The sequence below is a fragment of the Haliotis asinina genome, chromosome 7 (assembly GCF_037392515.1).
Source record: "Haliotis asinina isolate JCU_RB_2024 chromosome 7, JCU_Hal_asi_v2, whole genome shotgun sequence".
Lineage (NCBI taxonomy): Eukaryota > Metazoa > Mollusca > Gastropoda > Lepetellida > Haliotidae > Haliotis > Haliotis asinina.
The window spans coordinates 20,153,982-20,180,261 of NC_090286.1; the positions used below are offsets into that span (position 1 = coordinate 20,153,982).

At 36.9% G+C, this 26,280-nt stretch overlaps 1 protein-coding gene across 12 annotated transcripts in view; it reads left to right on the forward strand.

Annotated features, from left to right (window-relative positions):
- The window catches only part of LOC137290304 (eyes absent homolog 1-like), a 149,191-nt gene that overhangs the window by 69,097 nt on the left and 53,814 nt on the right, over positions 1-26,280 (forward strand). The window contains exon 1 of one of the 12 annotated variants that reach the window (XM_067821116.1): positions 24,849-24,928. The exons of the other annotated variants lie outside the window; for them this stretch is intronic. Coding sequence (XP_067677217.1) covers positions 24,881-24,928 — 48 coding nt within the window. The 5' untranslated portion in view covers positions 24,849-24,880. Of the gene's footprint in view, positions 1-24,848; positions 24,929-26,280 lie in introns of those variants that run through there. 12 annotated transcript variants of the gene reach the window in all.

A 26,280-nucleotide genomic window follows, 5' to 3' on the forward strand; every position in this document is an offset into this window, starting at 1 on the left:
ATTGTGCCATGGAGGTTTTGAATTGACCATCATGTAATCAGCCAGAAATCAGTGGCCAACTGTTTTTACAACAGATATCAGTCCCCAGTAAGAACAAACAGATTCAGGGCGTCCCATGACACTCAGCGTTTGATTTTGTTACATATGACCCTTTGTGGGTGGTAAGTGGAAGGGGAAGTAATATGGCTTTAGTACACTGGCTGCATGAATGTTAGCAATAATCAGTTGAGACACTTTGATCATTACGCCTTTGCAGAAACAGATGGACAGACACAATGCGAAGATACTTATGTAAACAAGTGCTTGTTATTTACACTTACAGGCAATTATGGAGTATGTCAGTTGTGTTAAGCTTGTTTAAGAGAAATACAAAAACAGTTCTAGTTTTTAGAACCTGTTGTTGTTTAATGACATGATAAGATAAGATATTTATTGCACTGCATTCCATCAAGAAACAGTAGCAACATTCTATAAACTACAAATATGAATGTAGTAGTTACAAACATATAGAAATGTAGATACATACAGTGATGTACATTACAACAGTTTATCCTATGCAGTATACTCATGTGGAAGCTATATGAGGCAATACACAGAATTCATTTAAAATTGTACATTTCATGACATATTTTAGAAATTGAGACATGACATTTTACACTGAAATAAGATTGATTTGTTGGAGTTAGTGATGAAAGCCACCACCATGTGATGTATAAATGTTAATACCAAGCTTCTTCATACAGTGTATAGCATTTTACATGCGTAGGAGGCCACACTGACCAAAAGTCAGACCCAGTAGAATGTAGGGACGCAACAGTGCTGATGAAAGGACAGTATTCAAGCAAAGAGAAAATATCATTTCTACAACACCAAGCCACTTAGACACTTATACCTGTAAATCACAGAATAACAAGCACTTGTTTACGTGACTAATATTCAGCTCTTTGTTTCCATGTATGGTGTTCTTTGGGCTGAAAAAATATAGTTGCCAGGTCCTTCATTAAAAGTACTGAATTATATACAAATGTATAAATAAATTACTTAATTTTTTGGAAAGTCTATCGATACTTGACATTTCCCTTGACATATTTCAGATGTTTTGATTATAATTCCTTGTAGAAGAAACTTCCTCCCAATAACAGTTTGACTGTGATGTAGTGGAAGGGAGATAGACAATAGAACAGAACAGTTGTGACAGTTACATGCTAGATAGAAGAAATAGGCACTTTTCAACACAGCTGATTTGCACTAACATGTCATGTTCCTGACAACTACTATCACTTCATGAAATCACTTCCGAAAGCTTCACTTGATTATTCGGCAGTGATAACAAATCTTGGTTTAAATGTGAGGAGATTGGCACATTTGTGGAGAGCTGGATTTGTGTGTTGCTCCTATGTAGGTGATAACAAGACCCAAGATGGCAGGGGTGTGAAATGTGATGAATATTACATGAGAAGATGTGCAATATAGCCCAGACACTTCATGAACTAGCACAGTCATCATCAACTGAATAGCTCATATCTCTGTTACAATTTATTGTTTCATACTGTTTTGAGGTTACAACCACACAATATTAAATGTCTTTCAGTGGCAGCTTTTCATTTGAAAGACTTATGCAAAATGTTGAAAATGTGAAGGGATATCTATAATAACTTCATGTCATCAATCACAGGAATAGGATGAAATTTAAGGTATTGTACAGAACCTTGATGCAAAATCTCTTCCACAAATATGTTAAATGTCTCATTAAAGTACATCTTACAATATCACTCAGTAGATAATATAGGAATAATAACAGCATATATTTGATAATACAGACAGATGTTTAGGAAAAGGTACAAATAATGTTTGAGGCCTTTTGCCAGTGACAAAGCTAGTATTTATTGTTTTTGCATCATAAAGCTGATTTCATGATTTTAGTTGAAGTACAGCAGTAATTAAAAAGGAAAAACAACAATGTGTTGAGGAAACTTAGAATGAGCTTCAGTGTTTTGAAGATGGAGAGTGATTGAGGTATGTTTGGTTAAAGGTGATAGTCGATGTTAGAAGTTAGGGTGAGTGAGGTATGGCTAGTTGAAGGTGATGGTTGATGGTAGAAGGTAAGGTGAGTGAGGTATGTTTGCTTGAAGGTGATGGCTAGACAGTAGCGCATATGATAAAGTGAGTGAAGTGGATTGGGTGACGGAAGTGGGATGGATGAGGGTGACTGAATTAGTGAGGGTGATGGAAGTGGAGTGGGACGGTGACTGAAGTGGAGTGAGGGCGACTGAAGTGGAGTGGGTGAGAGTGGCTGAAGTGGTGTGAGTGGGTGACTGAAGTGGAGTGAGTGAGTGACTGAAGTGGAGTGGGTTGGTGACAGAAGTGGAGTGAGTGAGGGCGATGGAAGTGTAGTTGGACGGTGACTGAAGTGGAGTGGGTGAGAGTGACTGAAGTGGAGTGAGTGGGTGACTGAAGTGGAGTGAGTGGGTGACTGAAGTGGAGTGGGTTGGTGACTGAAGTGGAGTGAATGAGCGATGGAAGTGGAGTGGGTGGGTGACTGAAGTGGAGTGGGTGAGGGTGACTGAAGCGGAGTGAGTAGGTGACAGAAGTGGAGTGGGTGAGGGTGTTGGAAGTGGAGTGGGACGGTGACTGAAGTGGAGTGGGACGGTGACTGAAGTGGGGTGGGACGGTGACTGAAGTGGGGTGGGTGAGGGTGACTGAAGTGGAGTTGAGTAGGTGACTGAAGTGGAGTGGGTGAGGGTGACTGAAGCGGAGTGAGTAGGCGACAGAAGTGGAGTGGGTGAGGGCGACAGAAGTGGAGTGGGTGAGGGTGTTGGAAGTGGAGTGGGACAGTGACTGAAGTGGAGTTGGACGGTGACTGAAGTGGAGTGGGTGAGAGTGACTGAAGTGGAGTGAGTGGGTGACTGAAGTGGAGTGAGTGGGTGACTGAAGTGGAGTGAGTGAGGGCGATGGAAGTGGAGTGGGACGGTGACTGAAGTGGAGTGGGTGAGAGTGACTGAAGTGGAGTGAGTGGGTGACTGAAGTGGAGTGAGTGGGTGACTGAAGTGGAGTGGGTGGGTGACAGAAGTGGAGTGAGTGAGAGAGATGGAAGTGGAGTGGGTGGGTGACTGACTGAAGTGGAGTGGGTGAGGGTGACTGAAGTGGAGTGAGTAGGCGACAGAAGTGGAGTGGGTGAGGGTGTTGGAAGTGGAGTGGGACAGTGACTGAAGTGGAGTGGGACGCTGACTGAAGTGGGTTGGGTGAGTAGGTGACTGAAGTGGAGTGAGTAGGTGACTGAAGTGGAGTGAGTGGGTGACTGCAGTGGAGTGTGATGGTAACTAAAGTGGAGTGGGTGAGGGTGACTGAAGTGGAGTGGGACGGTGACTGAAGTGGAGTGTGTGGGTGACTGAAGTGGAGTTGGTATAGGGTAGGATAAGTACAGAAAAACATTTAGAAGGAGATAGGCGAATGAGGATGAAAAGGGGAGAAGGACATGGGGCAAGGAAGTTTCCTCCTGGGAGACTGATATGCTAACTACATGGCAGGAAGAGAGCGACTTCCCCTTTTCACCAAGTACGTATTTCACTGGTTGAAACCACACTCACAGTAATGCTACACACTTATTGATGTAATGGAGGACGGAATATCCGGTTATATGAATCAACAGAAACAAATATCATCATAGACGAGTTATCACTTAAATTTTATCAATTCTGCTTTCTTTGCTGCTAAAAAGCATCATACTTTGTTCATAAAGTGTTGATTCCTTAACTGACATGGAATGGAATGTAGTACAAGTTCGAAAAAATTCAAAACTTCTTCAAAAGAAGTGCACTGGCTGGGGTATGTTTAATATGCATCCTCATCAGATACTGCTCAATGTATTGAGTAGAACAAGTGAAAATTTAGAATGTTATTTGCCACATGATAGGGCAATTAGTTCAAGTTGTTAGTCATCTTTCCCATTCATTTCTTCAGGTAGATTAAATAGTCATTTTTCATAAGTATTGTTTCTGAAACCATCAAGTAATTGGCTTCTGCTTTAATTGAATCCTCATTGGTCAGAACTGGTTGTCTCAGGTAACAGAGAGACCTTAATTACAGACACCATTACTGTATACCTCAATACCAGTGGAAAGATTTAATAAAAGGTCTCCTGTAGTCTTTCACATGGCAATATTGCAGAAGGTCAACACATTTGTTGAGTTAAGTGTTAAATACTTTATGAGAGGTTTAAATTGAAACAGAATTGACTGTTATTAAAACCTGCTTGTAAGTGTGAGTGGCACTGACTCTGTCCTTACTGAACAATCTGCTGAACTAGATTTGCTTAGTTTAGCGTCACCAGGCAGCACTCGATAAATATGATTAGATGCAAATTAATTATGTAACTGCTCTTTTCTGAAAGATTATTTTTTAAATTAATAGAAAATCAGTCCATCTGATTGATGGAAAAATGCAGTTCTGCCAAAACACTTTTAAATAAGAGTATCTATGATAAATCATTGAGGTTTATCATAAAGGAAAGATATTTGTATTTTATAAATAATTTTAAGTAGTATGTTTAATTTATATCTCACTGACATTACTGACAGTGTTTTGCAAGAGAAAAAACTATCATGCTTGCATTTAAAAGTACATGATCATAATAAATACTATATTAGGGTGAAATATTTTCATATGTCCCCACCAACATCCTCCCCCTCACTGAAGATTTATTGCAGGGAGTATTCCTTTACCTGAAAGCGTATCATTTTCTACTGCCTCTGTCATTTTTTAAACCATTCCACTTGGCTTGATAGAGAATTTAATTTATGTAGTCAGATTTATAATGAGTGAATCCAGGCAACACACAAGCTAATTCTCTCACTTAGCCAACTTTCTGATTGGGCTTTCAAATTGGAGTATGAAAACCCGCCATAATTCAGTGTTTACTGACCTTAGCCACTGAGGGTTGACTGTTCTGTTCCATAGAAGAGAGATAGAGTTTCGGTAGAACATTGAACACTAAAACCGGGACTCTCCCCTGCCTGTCTCTGCCTGGTGGCCAGCCCAAGGCAAGTATCTCACACTGTCTTACTGTTTAGCTTCCTCCACACCTCTAAACTCCGTCTACAACCTCCAAATTCTGGCCTGGACATTGCCTTTATTGGAGTCTCATTTGGCATTACTGCTATGGGACATATCTCACAGGCAGTGGACATTCTGTGTTACTGGTGAGTTAACACTTCAAGCAATTTTTTAATTTTAATTTAGCAAATTTTGCATAATCCAAAATGTTCAGGTGGTTCCTTAGATCTGGAATGTATTTTCGGTGTGAAGTGATGACAATTCTGTGACATGCAACTGTTCTACAACAAAACCTCTGTATGTACTCTTTCAATATATTGATAATTTATATTTTGTTCAAGTTACTGAGGACAAACCAGCGGTCATGTTAACCTTACACTGTTATTTATTTTACTCTTGCTTACACGCAATTATGGTTGTGTTAGAAATGGATTAGTTCCCACATCAATTAGTTCAATTTATAGGAAGCAAATACTTAAGAAAACTGATAAAATGTTAATGTTTATAAAAAGCCATTCCATTTCCAAATATGTTCTAATTTGTAAAATGATATAAGCTGCAGTACGGAGGCTAATTGAGACAGCCAATTTAGTTTCCATTTGAAAAATTTCAGAATTTGCTTTTAATAATTTTAAAAGTTAATGGTTATTATGGTTGAAATTTGATTTCTGACAGTTCACAATTATGGTAAATGTTAGAAGAAAAACTGATCTGTGTCTTATTGCTTGTCACAAGATAGAGTATCACACAAATTATTTATGGTAGTGCAGTTGATTATGAGTGCTTCTTTCTTATAATAGGATTTATTATTGTCAAAACATTGAGACTGATGTGTGTGTGTTGTATATGCTTGAATGTAAAAATATGGTGCGTTTTTTATGGCATGTAGGCATAAATAATTTGATCTATATATATATATATATATACAGAACATAAATGTCATATATGCCACTTGGCCTTTGTCATATTATGCGGTGAAAATTGTTTGGACACAGGAATTGGTCTAATCTTAAAATTACATAGATTTTGTCCATAATAACATTTACCATTATATAGTAATAAAATTGTTTGTGGTGTAATTTTCCTGTCAACTGTGTGACTGATTTATCAGTAGTTTGCATGGCTGTAGGATGTTGAAACAACTTTGACACACAAAATACGTAAAGTACGGCTCCTTCCCGGTACAACAATGATGCATTGTTTGGAATCTTCAAGGGGGAGGGAGTTACTGGTCAGTACATGTATGTATCAATACAGATAGGCAGGCTCAGATGCAAGATGAATTTAGTACAGTTAATACTCGATTATCAAAAAAAATGTTATAATGTTAATATAAATTCTGAAAATTATTAACCTTTCTTTTTTAGTATTTTTAGATATTTTCATTTTAGTAATTACAAGAAATTTTGCACCTTTGCAGAATTTTTGATGTTTTGTTTTTTTGTAAACATCTGTTAATTTGAATATTTACAGTAAATCATGAACCCTTGTGTTCATCATTTTCTGTTAAAATCCAGTAAATGACAGTGAATCATAAAGTATCTCAGTATTATTTTTTACATTTTTTTTTAGAAATCTTTTTATTTCAATAGTTATGGTAAAATATTAATTTTCTGTCTTTGGTTGTGTGTCTATTTTGTATGTGGTAAGCTCTGTGGAAAATCAAAGATAGGAGGATGGCTTATGTAGCAGTTCAAATTTATTGTGGTGGATCTTATGTAATGCGTGCTGTATTAGAAATAAGAAATTAGTTTGAAGTGCAGAGCATAGCTTTTCTTTAGGGAGCAACAAAACAGTATGACATTTTGTTGATGAGACACAATTAATTAGCTGTTATGGAATGCAGTAACTTGAGGACAAACTTACCTCAGGAAGAAAAGAAAGGTCAATACATATATTTTTAAAAATAGTGTCAGATTTTACACCAAACTTCAAATTTTTACTGGTTAGAATTCATTAGGACATCTTGGATTATAAAATGTAGAATAACATCATGTGAGAGTTTCTCTTTTCTCCTTTGCCCAAGAAAGCCTCGATGGGAGGAGAGTAACTGTACTCGTTAAGAGAGGGATATTGTTATTTCAGACACTTCTCCCTTTAATAACAAAAGTTAATTTGAAATTTCCAAGACTTTTTTCTTTACCAGAAGTGAGTTTATACCAGTACCGTTCTTGTTGTCATGCAAATCATTAGATTAATTTGACTGCCACATTTTTGTTTCTTATTACTTATTGTAAATATCTTATTGCCAATCTAAATGTCCCAGTATAATTTACTGTTGATATGGTGAAAGTAATTACAATGAAAGAGTATTCGTTTTGTCAAATAGCACTAGTATCTTCAAATTATACTAATCTATGTCTTACTGAAACATGTTTTGGTAATGTCTAGTTTAGCAGTTACTGGTTGAAGTTCTACCTGCAGATATGTTGGCCCAACTCTATTATCGAGAGTACACAGAGTCTTGAACAGAATGAATGCTTCACCTAAAGCATTTCTTCACTTCATGTATGTTTCAGGTCATGTAAACCACTGTTTCACATTCCTTAGCAGATGAAACCAAATCACATTTAACTAAGGTGATAATAATGGTGAAAATCATAAAGTGTATGGGGAAAATTTATGGCTGTAGAAAAAATGCAGGAATGACAGGTATGCTTAAAACAATATGGGAGGGGTATTTTTTACGTCTACAGGAATGAGAAAAATTGGGGATCAGTGTTGAAAACTCTGCACAGCCTGTCAATCCCAATGAGGGACTCTCCCATTCTAGGCTCAGCTATACATCTGGGAGACAAACGGCAATTTTGTTGGGCATATGTGCGCATAAAATATTCATTGTTCATTCAATGGTGGCTTTGTATTGTTCAAACTCTGGTTGTTTAAACATACAGTCTGTCAGTCTTCACAGGTCACATTGAAAAGTGTTTACTAGAAATTAGGCTTTTGAAAATTTCAAGGTGCAGTTACTTTTCACTTCAATATGGCATTGATTTGTGAACATTTCTTGTGCTGGAGTTGTAGATAGACATCAGATTTAGGAAAATGTGTTTGGTAAAGGAAAACGTGACAAGAAGCTGAATTGTTGAGTCTGTCTGTCTTTTAATGAATTTGATAATACAATTAACTACTTCAAATATGCCTCATTCCTTAATAGATATTGAGTATGCAACAGAGAAGTTTGTCTTCAGACACTTTTATGAAAGCTTTTCTGATGACAACATGGTAATGGCTTTCTATTTTTGATATGGTATTACATGCATATTCACTCTTTTTAACAAGCTGTCATGTACATATAGTTTACTTTTACTGTGAAATTGTTATGGGATTGTAATTCATGTTTTAACCATCATGTGAAAGTGTCTAAAATAGTCTCTTTTAAGTCATCAGGTCAGATGTTCTTGGATTTTGTTTTTGTCGGGTAAAAAAAGAATGTCTGTTTCATTGCTTGATTGTTATATGACATCCCGAAAATGTTGAAATGTCTGAAGAATTGTTGTGGAATCAATCATATGTTGAAGTTTGCCTTGAGAGCTCCTCTGATTCTGACATCTACAACACTTTTTATGGAAGAAGTGCAGAAGTTGACTTAAGAGCATCACTTATTTTGATGTCTGCTACAGTCTAGGAGTAGGCCCATCCTGAAGTTGACTTGAGAGCATCACTAATTTTGATGTCTGCTGCAGTCGAAGAGTTGGCCCATGCTGAAGTTGACTGGAGAGCATCACTAATTTTGATGTGTGCTGCAGTCTAGGAGTAGGTCCATCCTGAAGATGACCTGGGATCAGTGCTCACACAGCGACATGATTGTAGCAGATTTTAAAATCTGCCTCCTGAATGAGAGTGGAATTGTTAGGTTTATGTGCATGTTGTGATAGCCAGGAAAGCAAACACTGGTCAGCAGAAGACAGTAGCCTCCTTAGTTGTGTAAACACTGAGATAATGTCAGCAGCACCACCAGTCAACCATCTGCTAGCCCTATGCTGTCTGCTAGTACACAAATGGGCACTGTTTGATTTCATTGAAATATTGACAGTAGAACCTGCAGAATTTAATGTCAAGATATGTTGAACAACTTGAATCTGTTCATGTCCATTAACAAAATGCTACTTTGACAAGTTGCCCAAAAATACATATCTTGACTTTGAAAATGAAAGTAGAATTTGAAAAGTAGTTATTTGAAAATGTTTTTTAATATTTCTTTGGCATATATGAAATATGTAAAATTCATCTTGCTGTTATGTGTGTTTAAAGTGTCATTTTTTTACATGTTATTGAAAGAATTTAAAACTTATACTTAGAGACAGATAGAATCCAAACAGTATTTTGACAGTCTTGACAAATTATAATCTTTTCTGGCTATTTTATGTTAAAAGATATTTATTATTTTGTCATGTGTTTATTACTGGTAACAGGACCCACACTCTTGGCCAACAAAGCCACATGGAACAGTATCACTTTAATCCATTTACATTTTGCTGCAGATTGGTGTTACATTTCATTTCAAAAGTTGAAGAGGGAAGTCAAAGTAGGAAGATAGAAATCGGAAATTCTTATCAAAGTGTTTACCAGGCTCTTGACCTGCCTTCCGTCCAGGCATTAATATTTCTCAACTAAGAGACCCATGTGTAACTTTTTATAGCCCCAGTTTGTACAAAAACTACTGTAGTTCGGAAGTTCTTGGGAAGACATACTCATTGTACATTTCTGTCTGAATTGGAAGTGAGAGATTCTTTCCGCCTCCAGGCTGAAATGAATGTAGCAGATACTGCTGGTTGCGGTGGTAATACTTCCTACTATGGTGCTGGGAGGCTGAGCGGTTGCTGCTGCTGCTGCTGCTAGTGTTGCTGCTGTTACTGCTTGTGTAAGGACTTGTTCTTCCACATGGCTCACTACCTTCTGGATCAAATACCACAGTCCACTGACGACACTCGTGCTGTACCACGTAGTGGAGAATACTCAGTTACTTCAATGTTAGGTACACTGAAGTGTGATCAGGCCATTAGGAAAATATTTCATGCAGTACTTTGTTTTTCAAATCAAACGTTAGAGTATTTCTGACTGTTTCTAAACTTTGATGAATTGTAAATTTTATGAGATATTTAAATTCTTTATAAAATTGTTCGATCTTCAAACAGTATTTTTATTATAATACACCATTAATCAAATGCTAATGAACCCTTTAAAATGAAAAAAAAACCAACATTGAAAACCTTGCTTCAAAAGCAATCCAGAGAAATAGGATAGAGTATTCAATAGGATATTTCATTTTCTTATTAAGTTTTTTAACATAACACTGTCTGGAAAATTTTCTGTGTGTGTTGGAAACATTGTTATTCAGTATGAATCCTCAGTTTGGCTTTATCCCCGGAAGCTTGCTTTTTACCTGTATGTTCACAATGCAGGAGAGTATGGAATCTGTCTTACAGCTGACCCACATAATAATTACCCTGTACTGACCCTCAACATTACCTGTAATTAACTTTAACACCTGTAATTAAGAAGAGGAAAGACCAAATTAGCTGGCACTTGATGTGGGAAAGAGGGCTTTTTGAGGCAATTTGCCTCAAGGCCTTATTGGAAAATTTCACACCATTGTTTTTGCAGCTGAGTCTGAGTGTTTTTTGTTGGGCAAGATCAAAGGCCACCCTTGAGGCTGGTTTATTGGGTATTAAGATCTGTCCAGAGTACACAGCCTCCAGAACAAAATGCACTCAGTTGATTTATTTTGGTCAGGAGGGTTTGTTTTGTACCTATAAAAAAGAGCTTAAGTTACATCAAAGGTAAATTTCAAATTATTGTTGTTAATAGGGTAAATAAACTGCAATTATATTGCTAGTTTTGCTAAGGAAGTAATAATTTCATTGCATATATGGTTAGAGGAAATGGTTTCAATGAATTTCTACTGGACCTGTTTCATCAAATACATTGTTTTGGGGTGATGAAATAATGATAGTTTGGCATTAATAATGCTGATTCAGACATGTTAACTTTATCAAGTGATAGACGTTATTGTTCTCTCTCACCGTAACATTGTTAGATGTTTTTAAAAAAAAGATTTTCAAGGCTATACTACTTCTAAAACATGCATGAGTATCTCTCTGTTCAGAGTAGACATGGATCCAAAGTTAATGTGAAATAAAGCTTTTCCCACCTTTTTCGCTTGCATGTCACCAACATATGTTAATGAGTAATGGTAGGAATATGTCATCCTTTGCCAGGAATTATTGATTTTCCCCATCCCTGGAAACTGACTCCATGGAAAGCGGCCTTACTAGAGCATGGGAAACAAGAACTTCTATTTCACTCGAGATTTATCAACGTGAATTGTTTACCACATGTGCACTATTCTAGACGTGTTACTGTATAGTTCATAAAGAGCTCTACTATTTGATATTTTATTAATTCACACTAGTTTATTAATTCAAACTTGTCTCAATCGGTGGTGATAAAATGAAGTGTAAAAACACAGCACACATTTGGTAATGTGATATAGTTTGAAAGCACCTGTGTCATATATTGAATCATGGCCCATTCTGTTGCTGCATTTTGCTTTCTGATGACTTTTTTGTTAGCACAATACGTTTTTGCTTTTAAAGGCTCTGCATGACCATTTCCTTCAGAGGGACGAAGGAAAGGTGTTGACACTATAGCATTCAGTTTTTTCCCCCCCAATCGTGGCTGAATACAAAGCTGTGGGATTCTCCTCTGGTTGTGGGCTAGACAAACACAAGCTATGCAGATCAATTCGGCCTATTTATTAATATTTCAGCCAGCACGGATAACGTGAGCAGAACTGTGGAGGATGGCTCGGCAATATGTTTGCTCGTGTGATGCGGAATTTAAGTTAGTGGCTGTGTGTGAAGTGGGAGCGATGTTTTGGCTTGTCGGAGGAGCTAGCCAAGAGCAGATGATGGCCGAACAGAATATCATTCTGACCAAGGAAAGGAAGTTTGTCATCGACTAATCTTATTGGTCAATAAATTCTTTCCATAAGTCCTGCATAATCTCATTTTGTAGTCTGGAGTTTGTGAGAACAGGAACAGTTGGGTCGTGGAAATGCTAGTCTAAAAGCTCTTGGCTGATGTGTTGACAGTGTAGGCTTTTAGTGCGATGATGCTTAGTCAACATCCACAGTCTCTGCTGCTTTCAGAGACATGGCGCAAACTTAGGAATAGCCACAAATTACTCAAGCAAAATCAATCCCACTACAAACGCCTTCAAGTTTTACCTTTTGTAACTCTAGAGTTTGTTTAGCTCGACTGCAGAAAAATTATAATGAACACAATGATATTTTTTGTTGGGATACACTAGTAAAAAATAATACTGAAATTGATTTACACCATTTTGAATCCAGTTGTCTCTAAAGAAAATCTTTTGAAGTTGTTCTTTTGTGTGTTGAACTCACCTGAACCAGTGATGGACGGTGACAGTTTGGGTGTCTGTCTTACATTGACTTCCTTACATTGACTGCCAGAGCTAATGCCACTACAGCCTATTCTTGAATTGTTTGTATAGGAACAGAACATCAACTGTCTCACTCAAGGAGTGATGAAGAATTGCCCAGTTCATTAGTACTAATGTGACTTCGTGTATCCACAGACTTCTGCCAGCTACATTTTAATTTGTTTAATTAGCTACCACTAGAATCAGTGAGTGTATCAAACAGTTGTACCGGAAAGAATTAACTGTATGTTACCAGTGCATGAAGAACTTTGCATAGACAGTATGGTAATTTATGTAGTGTAACAGTTGACAGAAGACAGTTTTCATGCAAATGGTGATTTATGTCACATGTTCTTCTTCAGTAGGTATTTAACATGAATTAATCATCTTTGAAGGGCTGTAAATATTTCAAAGACACCTAATCAAGTGGAACAAGCCACTGACTTGGATTCCTCTTGGGGAGACCCATTAGAAGACGCTGTTCAGTGTAGGAAGAACAATTATGAATAATTGTCCGACACATTCTTACTGACTGTACCACCACTTGGCAACAGCAGGGAATATGTTTATGGCAATAACTTCCGTAAAAATATTGCAACTGTGAATCCTGAGGGACCATGGCTGAATTTCTTTATCATGTATTTTATAATCCATTCTTTTTAAATCATTAAATATCTTTTTATATAATTTCACACCATGGCTAATATTGGCACATATTAATATTTGGTTTAATAACATCGTCTTGTTTGTGTAGATATCCTAACTCAGCAGGCTACATTCCATTAATAACCGTAACACTCATCCAGAGAGAAGTCAATAGACGATACAAGTGAAAATTTACATACATGCTTGTTTGAACTAGCAATAAGTATTCATAACTGCAGAAATCCTGAAGTTGATGTCAGAATGGAAGACAATATTTGTTCATGTGAGAATCAATAAATTCATGTGGCCATTTATCTGAGATCATCCATTGTGTTATGGGAGTTAAGTGAGATTGTCACAAGTTAAATTTCCAGTTCTTCCCTCGGTGTCCCCCCCACCCCGACAATGACCTGCCATGTCACCTGTAATCAATGGCCTGTACAGGTGACAACAGAAGGTTGATGGCCATGTCCTTTGTCCTCCCTACAGAACTCAGTCATATCTCTACATCTAGATCTGCAGGTCACCTCAAAATAGCTAGGACGTTATTTGCCACTGACCTGAGCAAGTGGCATGCACGTGTGCCTGCATGTTGAGCACCATGCCAGTGATGGAAGCTCACTTACCCATTATAAAGCTAATTTGAGGTTTTATAGTTGGACACTAAGAGGATGTATCAAAGTGATGATAAAACACATACAGATGATGGGAATAATATCTGCATCAGCTACCAGCAGCTCCTAGGTGTGACTCTTTTTCAGTATTTCCTTGATCATTTAATGCAAATTTAAAAAGTGCCAGGTGCCAGCCAGCATATTGACATAAATGAAGGCTTAAACCTGCTCATGTTATTTTGCATTCTGTCAGAATGAAATATAGATACAAGGTCAATAAGATATAGACTGCCATTTTCTTCAACACATTGCTCATTACCTTTGTTTTGTGAGAACTGATTGTGTCTGGTACCTGTATCTTAAAACAACACCTACCCTGTGAATATCAACACATATAATCTGGTACCTTTCTAGAAACATCATCAATATCACTATCTTCACTCTTGTACTTGTCCCATGAAACACCAGCATCTTCACACTTTTATTTGTCCCTAAAAACTCCTGTACCTGTCCATAGGAGCAACAGTACTTTCAGTCTGAAACAACAATTCCTTGCTTTTGTTACCAGTTGCTGATAACAACTCTTTAATGGTAGGGAACCTTCTCTGGACAGCTTTAATGGTAGGAACCTACTCTGGACAACTTATCTTATGCCTGAAACTACCACAACCATCACTACCACTACTACTTTGCATACGTATATTCCTAATTATTATGGTCTTATTATGGTCTTGGGCATTGTCCTCTATCAAATTGTCCCAAAGAAAGGAAGTAGAAAGCAAGTAGACAAAAAGAGTATTATTCAACAGTTTATTTAAAGATTAGACCTGAGATTGTTCATCAGTGTGTAGTAGCTGATGTACAGCAAAGTGTGAAAGTTGGTGATTGTGTTTAGTTGTGAATGCCAAGGTCCGTATTGGGATGGTAATTGTGCCTCCAATTTGATAGTGGTGTTTGACACTTGGCATTCTAGCCAGTGTCAGCGAGTTGCCCCTCACTGAGATAATCTCGGCCTCCTCGGACTTGGCAGTCTGGAACTGAATCACAAACTTCGACCCTCCTCCACAATATTCACAGTGGTCACAGAATATTGAAAAAACTAAGCGACATGTTTTAATAAGAAGTACATTATATTTATGTTAACAGAAAGAACACAAGTTAGACTTGCAACAGGACACAATTGCTGTTTGTCCCTAGAACTGCATGACTTTGTAGCTGATCCTCAGCAGTATGGTATTGTCATTGCACAGTTACATGTGAAACCTGTCCAAATATTATTTCCTGCTGAATGAGATAGCATTTACAGGTAGCAGTGATACACTGTTCAGTTGTGCTCGGTAAGATTTACCAACATGACAGTGACCTGCCTGTGCAACCTTGTGTATGAGCTCAGGTGTGTATCTATGCAAGCAAATGTGTGGATATGGTGGGACAGTGAATGAATAAATACAGGAAAAAGGAATGTACGTCCTCATGTCCAAATTGTAGTGAGAGATGACTGGTGAACATTGGAGCAGGAGATTAGCATGTGTGACTGTAAGCAGATATCCACATCACTAATATATCCACTATGTTCTTATACATGTGCCTGATGATATTGTACACACTCGCCACTTGTAGCACATGGAGGTAGGAAGGAAGTATTAGTTCTCAGATCATTCACTATATTTGTTCTTGAATTCTCTGTTGTGAAAGGAAGAGAGACAAGTGTATCATTACACACTAGTCCACCCTTCAAATTGCTGCTAATTTCCACCCTTCTTATTAGAGTCCTAGCATGGAAAGGTAATAGCAAGATATCAGCAGTTTAGGGGAGAGTGTATCTTTTTCAGTGGGTCATTACTCCCAACTGTGTTGCATTTCTCTTGGTAAACACAAAAAATGTGAAGGGGGCTGGCACTGTTGTGTAGTTGCGAGCCCAGCCCTTCCCCCAGCTTACAGGGAGGCGGGATGATGGGGGCTGTGATTGACATCTGGAATTTAGCCCTGGCTTCCTGCAACCTGAAGCCCTGTTTTCTCAGCCTTCACCTGAACCAGCAAACCCAACCCACCTTGCACATTAATGACAGCTCATCGACCAATCACGCTAGGCCAGTAGCTCCCAGCATGCTAACATCATGCTTGGTCATTAATAAACATTTAGACAATTAATAAGCATGGATCTGGTATAGTGACTGAGGGTTAACAAAACATCAGTAAAGAATAGATCTTGCTTGATCAGGTATGTGTTATATGTGATGTTTCCTGTGTATACAGAGACTGTCCGTAAAGCAAGGTAGTCGTTGATACTGCTGGATTGAGGAGGATGTTAGCATAGTAAGTGCGGTGGTGGCGGGCGATTTCTCCTCCTCCTACTTGTGTGTGCGACTGTGTCACATGATAGTGGAAGATCGGGGTTACTTGTAGTGGTGATAGTCAGTGACCAGCCTGGTGTATATCACACTGACCAAAGTGATAGGTTCCTTCACTAATTTGGGAGTCATTGGAGGACATCGCAGTGAGTATTACGGGATGTTATGCTGTGGTGGCGCGCTCAAAACATGTGGAATTTTCTTCCGTACATTTCTTGTGAAAGGTTACCCCGTCAGTGAAATATGGTAGTGATTATTCCGATATGTGCTTGGTGACAAGCAATGGACAGTGTCATATCTTATTGGTCTCTTGTTTCTCACTGATATTGTGTCAGGTATTGCAATATGATTCCGACCGGTGTATGATTGATATGGCCATCTTCAGCACTGAAATTGATATACTACAATAAGGTCAAGTTTAAAATCTGGGCTTGTTATATTTGAAAGTGTTTAAATAATTTAATCATTTGTCACACTTGAATGTTCATTGTGACTAAACCTTTTAGTGGAAGATAACTGTTAGGTACTTTCCCAAATATATTCCAAATTATTACTGCTACTGTCTGCTGCATGTTAAAATATTACAAGAATTCATTCTATGTTTGCTTCCTGGTAAATACCAACAACTGCACAGATCATTTGAATGATAGCAGCAACAACAGGATTTTCTAAATCATTCCTTCAACATATCTCAGTCCTGACGTTGTCATCACAAGTGTTTGTAAGTTACTAATTCATTTTATTAAGATGTTTACTGTATAGAAATATAGCAAATCTTTTTTACATGATAGGATGATCATAATGTAATTAAGCATTTATTATATGTGTGTTATTTGTAAGACAGCATCATGAGCATATATATATTGCCACACAACTTAGTGGTCAGAATTAATGTAAGCTTTCACCAATTCTTTCATCAGTTTTGTCAGATCAGAAATTCAAAAGGATATTCTAAATCTGTCAAGACTGTCATTTTTAAACAGTCTATTTATTTCTGATATTTGGTTATAAAAAAATTGAAAACTGAACCTGTGCAAGAAGTGAAAGGTAACAATTACAATGGTAAATATGACATTTGAAAAAATGTGTAGGTTTTACAAGACAGATTACAGCTGATTAGGTCCGAGCCTGTCAACGAGGAGTACTGATACAAACCAACCACTCAATGTAAATAAGCCATGTATCACTAGGATACCTATTGTCATGTTATGTGATGACGCAGAATTTATGTTTTGGACAAAATGCGAGCATTATACCACATGGTTAAATTTGAATGTTTGTTACAACATTTTGATACAAAATACACCTCAGTAATTTCTTGGTTGTATTTTTTGTGAAGTCCGTTCTAGATTTGGGGTAACTTGGATATGCTTATTTCACATATATATTAAATAGTTGGGTGACAGGATGACAGCGGATACAACCACTGTGAAACTTCCTATTACTGTCCATGACTAAACTTGGGGGCGATAAATCAAGCCCAGTTTTGTCAGTTTTAGGCAACAGCTGCACTGGCAATGTTTATGTCGCCTAGTCGTTATTCCAGAAAATAAACCCTAAATAAATACAACAGGATGCATTGCCTCTTAAATCTCTCTGACAATTTTATGTTCTGATCTGAAAATACCATGTGAAATTAAATATATTTAGATATGTTTTAAAAATTGTTTTTAGAGTGGTTTTGCCTTTTCCCATTATTTCTACTATTTGCATTTATTTAGAAATTAGTAAGATTTACCCTCCCCCTCGCCCCCATATTATATTTCATCTTAAACAGAACAATTTTGTGAAAACCATTTTGTTGTTAAGGTTTATACCTTTGTCATGTTATCATATGCATTGAATTGTTTTTCCAAAGTAGCTGTAGTTAAATCTATTTTGTCTGATTGCAATAAACCATATAGTTTTCACTTTTGAATAAATTTTTTAAGGATAATTTCACAGTATTATTAATGACACTGTCAGTTTGAGTGAGAAATCATGTTAGCTAATATTCAAGCTATTTTCTAATTTTCCTTCATAGAAAATCACTTCTGAGAAAGAAGCTGTAATATAAAAATCTGTTTATATATCAGATTGCAGCCAATAAATTCAGGGATGGCCATACTCTAGGGGAATTACATGATAGGACCAAGAGGCCTCCATTTGGGCTCAGAATACAAAATTTACCCAACCTAAGTGAAAATCGTAACTTGCCATTTGCAGTAGCTCAGTGGTAGAAGGGATAATCTGACAAAGTATTCTCCAGAAAGTTTTGGGGAAATTGGTGTCATTATGATTGTGATAGAATCATTGATCTTTTATTACTGAATGAAATTGGTTTGCGGAAATTTTTCGGCCTATTTTTTTTTCCAAATTGATATTGTAAGGATTTTATAATATGGTGTGATAGGTGTGGTGAATTGGGAATTTAATGTTCTTCAGATTGAGTGAGCTTTTTCTCCCCATTTTAAACATCTTGTGCGTTCAATTTCAAAGAGTTACTGCATACAAAGCTACCTTTAAATGGATGAATTTAAAAACTAAAGTAACTATTATCCAGGATATATGGATCCATGCTTTTCCATTCAGTTTTAATCTAATCTTCATTATTAAATAATCCTTTCACTTTCAGTTTGGGATAAAGTTTTATGTAGTTTATTATGGATTTTTAAATACTTTTTGTCAGCATTGTTGAATGGTGAAAATAATCTCTTTGAAATGAAAACATTTTCTTTTGAGTCACCACAGTAAATTTGCCATTATTTTGTGCACAACCCATTGGTATTATTGTCTTGAAAAGACAACTATTTTCTGACCAGTCCTAGTTTCTCCCACCTGATCAACACAAAGGCCCAGAGTTAGTATAGTTGGTGTGACTTAATAACCAGTGATATATGTTTGTTTGTGAGTGTTCGTATTGTCCAGCAGACAAAGCCAGTTTGTATCAGCATAGAGATTCTTCACACTAACATTCCAACACAACCAGCTAAAAATGCCTGGGTTTGCCTGCTTTTGTGGAACTGTGAATAGTAGCCATGATGAGCGCCCTTATAAATTACACTTGACTTGTTTTCTTGTAGTGGGAAACAGTTTTATTCAGTTATAATACAGCCAGTTGTATAGGCGGGAAGTAGAGCGAAACACGGGAACAGACGTATGAAAAGGACAGAGATTTTTCCTCTGATTACCGGCCACTCAAAGCGCACATAATTGTCAAATTTTCTACCTCCAATACCTGGAGAGGTTAGAAGAAAAAAGGCTGAGTTTTGACATCAATGCTGCCAAATTGGGCATAGGAGTGACATTATTGAGACAAAGTGTAACGATAGCATACACACTATTGAAATGCACAAAGTTCAGTCCAGCCACGGCTGCAGCATTTCATAGAAAAGTCAAAATACATCACTTTTATAGTGGAGTATCAACTTTCTTGTGTATTTGCAAGCTGTTTTTCCTTTCTTTGAAAAAATTGCCGAAATTGGATCTGAAAATTGGACATGTTTGTTTAAAATTGATAAGATTTAGTCTTGGTTCATGTCTATGAATTTGAGATAAGAGACACAAAGAATCACTGTGTGTTAGAACCTCTTTATTGTGACTTAGCACGTATGGAGAGGGACAGGAGTGTTTTCACACCCTGTGTCAGTGTTAAACATGGAAAAATAATCACAATATATCTTTCCTTCTTTTAAAGAGTTATGCCAACTAAATAATTAATTTGACAGAAAAATGCCTTTTTGAATTATTTGGATAAATGATGGACATGTGACCACAAAATCTTTTCAAGGTGTTATATTTTGGATAATTAAGGCATTAAATCATTAAAAAGAATTGAAAAAAAAATTGAGAATATTCTATAAAACATTTTGCAGTATTCTTTTTGTGTTTGCTGTGTAAAATTATTTTTACTATGATTTTCACTGACAGGAGTGAAATCCCTTGTTTTCAACAAACTCCACATGGTATCATGTTTGCAAATTTTATTGTGAATAGTGTATGTTAACAAAAGTCTGGATTTTAAAACGCACGAATACGGAAAGTTCAAAATGCCAGATCATGTTCTGAACTACCCAGGAACAGGTATGTTCATTGTGTTTCTATTTAGTGAAGATTGTATGAATTCTGAAAATACTAAATGATAGATGATTTCCTCTGAAATGACCGTGTTGATAGGTATTGTGCCTCCCAGTGGGTATATAATGCGATCAGCTGCCCTGATAGTCATCTGCATTACATAGCACAAGATCAAATATTTAGTAGGAAATAGTTACAATACATTTCATTTTCTCTGAAGAACGGCTTCTTGCATTTTTACGTGATATGATATGAAACATTGGAGAAAATCCCATTTTTGTGTGGCATTATTTTGAAAATTTTGAGGGATAAGTAAGAAACTTTTGACATTCTGTTGTTAGAAACTCATGACTATGATATGTAGCAATATGTCTGGTCTTACTTAATGTCCAGCTGCCATGGCGAAAACTCATTGTCACTTGTTAAAATTCTTCAACTGATCTGTTTGAAAAACCCAAGACATTTTTCACTGAATGAGTTTGCATCTATCACAAAAAGAATGGTGTGAATATTAATATTTTTGTGGTTGTTGTGTGATTGTTATTCATTTTGAAAATTTGGTAATGCAGTGGACCAGCATGCAATATTTATTCTGTCTTTGTTGTGCTGAATTCTCCATATCAATTTTCCAGTAATATGTTATATCATATGTGAAGAAGTGTTTCACAGCAATATCGCGATATTGAAATGTTAGTGGTGAACACATAAACTGGTCTAGAAGGTAACACTTACCACATATATAACATGCAGCCAGTTGATTATGTATGTCAACTAGGGTATGTTTGGATGTGTGATTATCTCAGGACTATCTGTCAGCAAATGATGGCAATTAACTATAGCAGGGTTTAATTAGTGGTGACTTGTTAGTGCAAAGGAACCAGCTTGGTAGATTTTGACAAGATTGAGATGACATCTGGTGTAGGTTTGGGGACTATGCAACAGCAATAAACATGAAGAGAGAATGCTAAGCTGTTTTTGTATGCAGAGAACCATTAATTGATGCCAGTCCTCAATGTTTTCTTTTTCAACACTTGGCGTGGCCTTCACAAGCCTTAGTGTGGGAACTGGGTTACCTATTGTTGACCAAAACACATTTCACACCCCAGGAATACCTTGTCCTTAATTTGAAATGATATTGACAGTGTTCTTTCTTGTGAGTCTAGTTGGGGAGAAAGCTTTTATATTTACCTTTGATGAATTTGTGTTCTTTTCTGACCTGAGGGTGGTTGTTGTTGAGCTTTGGTCACCCATCAAGGAAGTGATTGTACGTGGTGCAGCATGCTAACTCATTATTGCGTATTTAGCAAGACGTCTTTTTAGGAAATATGTTAGTTTTTCCTTGTGTTTTATCACAAAATAGTTGGCAGGTTTTAGGGACTGGTCATTTCATCATTTTCTAGTTTTGTAGTTTTGAAATTGCCAATAGAGTCTATTGAGGAAGGAAAGTAGATATACATGTAGCATCAAGGGGTGACTGATGATGCCTGTGCTGAAGGAATTGTACATCAGAGCCTCTTTGCGAAATGTACATTTCAAGAGCTGAATAGTTTTGTATGTGATGAATTGTTTATATTGTAAACTTCAGGCATGAACATGTATGATTAAATGATTAGTGTTTGTGACCATCTTATTGTGTTTGACAAGTAATTAATTTAAGTAAGATCAGGTGTGAAAACCTATGTAGAATTGTCACAATTGGCATGTTGAGATCTTTGTGGTAGAAAGGTCTCGCAAAACACATCTTAACCGTCACATCTATGCCAATGAGACATTTCTGTTTGGGTAAAGGATGAATATTTTCAAACAGACAAAGAAGATATTTTTTTGCTGTTCTGTCGAATTAGCCAACAGCCTAGTAATCTTTGAAGATTTTGTAAAATAGTTATATTTAATTCGTGTTTGAAATTTTATTAGAATCTTTTCACTGGATTCTATCTAAACAATAATTTTCATTAGTAATTGCTCACAAATCACATACACTTAGACTTGGGCTGAGTTGACAAAAATACAGTTTGAATGACAGTAAACTCACGATTCTGCCAGTACTAACTTTGCTGTTGTATCATTAACATCTTTTATCATACAATGAGTGATCCTGTTTCATTATTGATTATTTCAATAAGGCAGAAAATATCATTAAAGAGCTTTGTTCTCAGTGCAGAAACAGAGAGTGTTCATAAAAATGGCTGTTAAAACCATTATTGGAATTAGAAATAGTAATTTTGTTTATAAAACTTGATCTCATTAAGGATTTTAACCTGTGATCATTCTGACATGAATTGTGAAGAATTGATATTTTTAAAAAATATTATCTTTTCCCTCAGATTTGTTACTGGATGTGTTTTTAAAAAATATCCTCACATATTGTGACAAGCAATTTAGTGCGGCTTTGTGTACTTTGTCAAGTGGTTGCTTATGATTGTTGATTTCATAATGTATGAAAATAATTTATCAGTGTTTGTCCAGATCAAAGGACCAGAAGAATACTTACACTTGCGGAAAATATTGAATGTTTTTCTTTGGACGTACAAATTTTGTCTTCTGAAAATTGTTCATTAAATTTGTAGTGACTGGACCTAAAAACAGTTATTTCTTCTGGAGGGTTGAAACTTTATTCTGGCAGCATCTAGAAAAAATAATAAAAACAGCAAGACAAGATATTAAATCACTTGTAAACTAGTAACTTTCTTTACTGCTTCAAACTGACATTTTTTTAAAGGGAAATCATTGAAGAAATCGTTTATTTAGGTATTTAATTATAGAGAAAATGAGGTTAGATTTTGGCATGTTTATGGCTGTGCAGAGGTGAAGCCCAGCTGTTGTAGACTGATGTCTCTTCTGTGAGGCCCTCCTCCCTAAGCTTATGGGACAGGGGGAGGAATGGAGGAGAATTTCACATGACTCTCACTCCCAGCCAGCACAGGGGCCTCACTAAGGTTGTATCTTAGTTTGTCAGTCTTCAACCATTTATACTTGGTATTGCTTGTGCCTTTATGAATAAATATAAAATTAATATCAAAATACTTGCTGCAGATAAGAAAACATCTGTTAAAAGATAGATTTCTGCTAAGAGAGAAATCATTCTTTTTTAATATAGAATTATTTAATTATTTCTACAAGTATTTTTTTTTTAGAACCAAAATCTACATAAATTTTTATTCAGGTTAAAATGTGCAAAAATCAATATTTTTCTATGAGGTTATTAAGATGAAAATCATTTATTGATATGGTTTTCAGAGTGAATTTTCTTTTTCATGTATTTTGTATGTTAAAGAATGTTTGTGAATATGTGTCATCTGCATTCATAGCGAGAGTGATACAGCCTGGTAACATTTAGTATTCTAGTGCCCCACCCTAACAGTGCCCCAGTTCCACACGCTCCACTAGGGGGCTAGTGATAAGGTTGGGGCTAGCAACACAACATTCATGTAAATGTTGGTAGATAGAGAAAAAGTCCTATCCTCAGTTTCAAGCCCTACCTGCCTTCAGTCCAACACATTTGACAGGATAAACAGCTCAAGTTTTGATAGAAACAGGATTATAGATATTGTAACCATGGCAACAGGATGTCAGCAGCTTGTCCCAGAGTGTATCTGGTCTTGTGTGTTACACAGTGCCTAAACCAGTGGAATCACCATACATGCCCAGGTTTGTCACAAACTTGACTAACTTCACCACAAGTTCCTGTTGACTTGAAGTCTTGGAGTTTAGTTGTGTGTGCCAGTTAATGGAGGAAGCTGTTCGAACTCAGCACTATTTGGAAAAGACATTTGCTTGACATCCATTTTGTTGGGGAAAGTGTTCCCCAGGAGGCGGTTCTACCCAGTGGATACTGGGGTGTTGTACTTAAACAACTTTGTGTTTGATCATCATCACTTAAAGCTTTGAAACAAGCAGGTGGAGTTTAGCAGCATTTTAAACTTGTTGACTGACCACGCTTGAAAAAGATCTGTTTCAAATGGTTGGTGGATATTAGACATTTTTTGTCTGGACTTTTGCCATTTTGCCTTGTTGAATGTTGTGAGGTTGTCAGCACATTGATCTAAGTGTGGTTCTGACAGGGACCATTTAGCAAGTTGACAAGAACTGGCTGTAAGATAAAGTGTCCATCCCAGCTCTCACCACTTTATGGTGCGGCCACAGCACATGTTTACAGATTTCTGGAGAGATAAGTCCTCTCTGCTGTGATTTGCATCAGTCAAATACCATAATGGACCAGCCTGATTCTCACATGCAGATATGAGAGTTATGGAGGCAAACAGTTGTTCACTAGCACTGTGATGTGCTCATTTCCCACAGTGTATTATCCACCACAACACCAAGTCCTCTCATTACTGACTAAACCACGTGGGAACCAATGTTGTCATCTCAGGCCTACATTCTGTTCTCATCACCCCCTTGTAAGAGTGGCACATGGATGTAGACCATACACACTAAAGGAGGATTAGCTGGAGGTGCCACAAAGTCACCTGGAGCCTGCACTCATTGGTATTCCTGCATGTCCCCAAAGAGATGACAAAGGGTATTCATATGGAAGCTTGCTTTTGTTGTGTATGACTGTCAGCATTAGAACAGTACTAGTGTGTGAAGGAATATGTTTACAAGTATACTGGTTGTGGGAAGAGACAAATACTACTGAATTCCTGTGACCAGGAAAAAGCAGGTTTTAGCACATTGTCTGTGAACCCATTGACTGTACCACAACAACAGGGCAAGATGACACAGATCATGCCGATATCCACCTTCTTGGAGAACCTCACAATGGTTAGTGCTGCCATACTCTTTATGTAGGCAGTTTTGTAGGCTTTATTTTCAGCACAAAGTAGCACAAGAATTTTGCCAATGATCCATGTTCTTTCTGCGGTGTTTTCATATCCTACAGCTGAAGAGTTTCATTAACTGTGACCTTTCTGTGGCATTAATCACATGCTTAATCATACTGCAATGATGCAGTTAAAATGTGCAGTATTCTGAAGGTTAACACGTGTGCCAGTCATTACCATGGTAATTTCATTAAGGATCCACCACATTAGATGACAGAAAACAATCATCTTTGATAGCCATAATTGTTGTAGAAATATACTTGTGCTCTAGAACCTGTAGACAAGGACTTTTAGCAGTGTGTCAAACTAGCTGTCCTTCATTTGGTCTTTACATGTTATTCCACAACTTTAATCTGGAAGGAATAACAGCTTGATTAAATTTTTAAACCCAACCCATAAAGAACAGTTTCATAGCTACTTTTTAAAAATATTTGGACTACATTTGACAAACTGTTCGTGATGAAATACAAAGTTGTTGTGTTTTCTGGTTGATTGTGTTTGTCTGCAGCACATATTGCTATTTTTAATACTATGAAACTAAGCAAGTTATTGTTTATTAAAACTGTAACAAACATAATAGATCAAGGAAATTGTGTTTTGTCATCTTCCTTAGTTTGGAATGGTGTACAACTGATCCACCAGTAGAGAAACAAGATATTTTACATGTCATAAACGTTATGTTCCCTAAAGAAGCCAGTTGAATGTCAGAACCTATTGTCAGTAACATCATCACCTTTGACTTAAAATATTTAATTTCCATAAATGGTCATAATTTTGTCAGGTAAACATGTGACTGCTTTGAGTTTAGCAGTTGCCTCCATGAATATCACATCCTTACAGAGATTGCACCAAGATGTATTTGAACACTCTTTGAGTTTAAAATATTAATTCCAATCCTAGATATTTTATTGACAATTTTAGATGTTTGATGTTGTTATTTGCTTTGAGAATAAGTACACCTAGCAAGTCTATTAAATAGCCTTAAACTTTCACAAAAGAAACCTGTCAGTGTTCACTGACAGGTAATATGCATTTAGTGTGGATGTCGTAAAGTTGTCCCATTGAGGGAGGCTTTTGTTGAGTTTGTAGTGAGGACAATGATTATGTTTGAGGGTGTGCTAAGTCAGTGTTAGCCAGTGTTTGTGAGCTGCTGCAGGACAGAGGGTGTAATGACTAGGGTATATGCAACACTGGGTCATTACAGCTCCCGGTAATAACAAACTTTGCCATCCAGCATATTCAGAGCTCAAGTGCTCTCCCACACCATACCCAGTAGTCACACATCATGGGTAC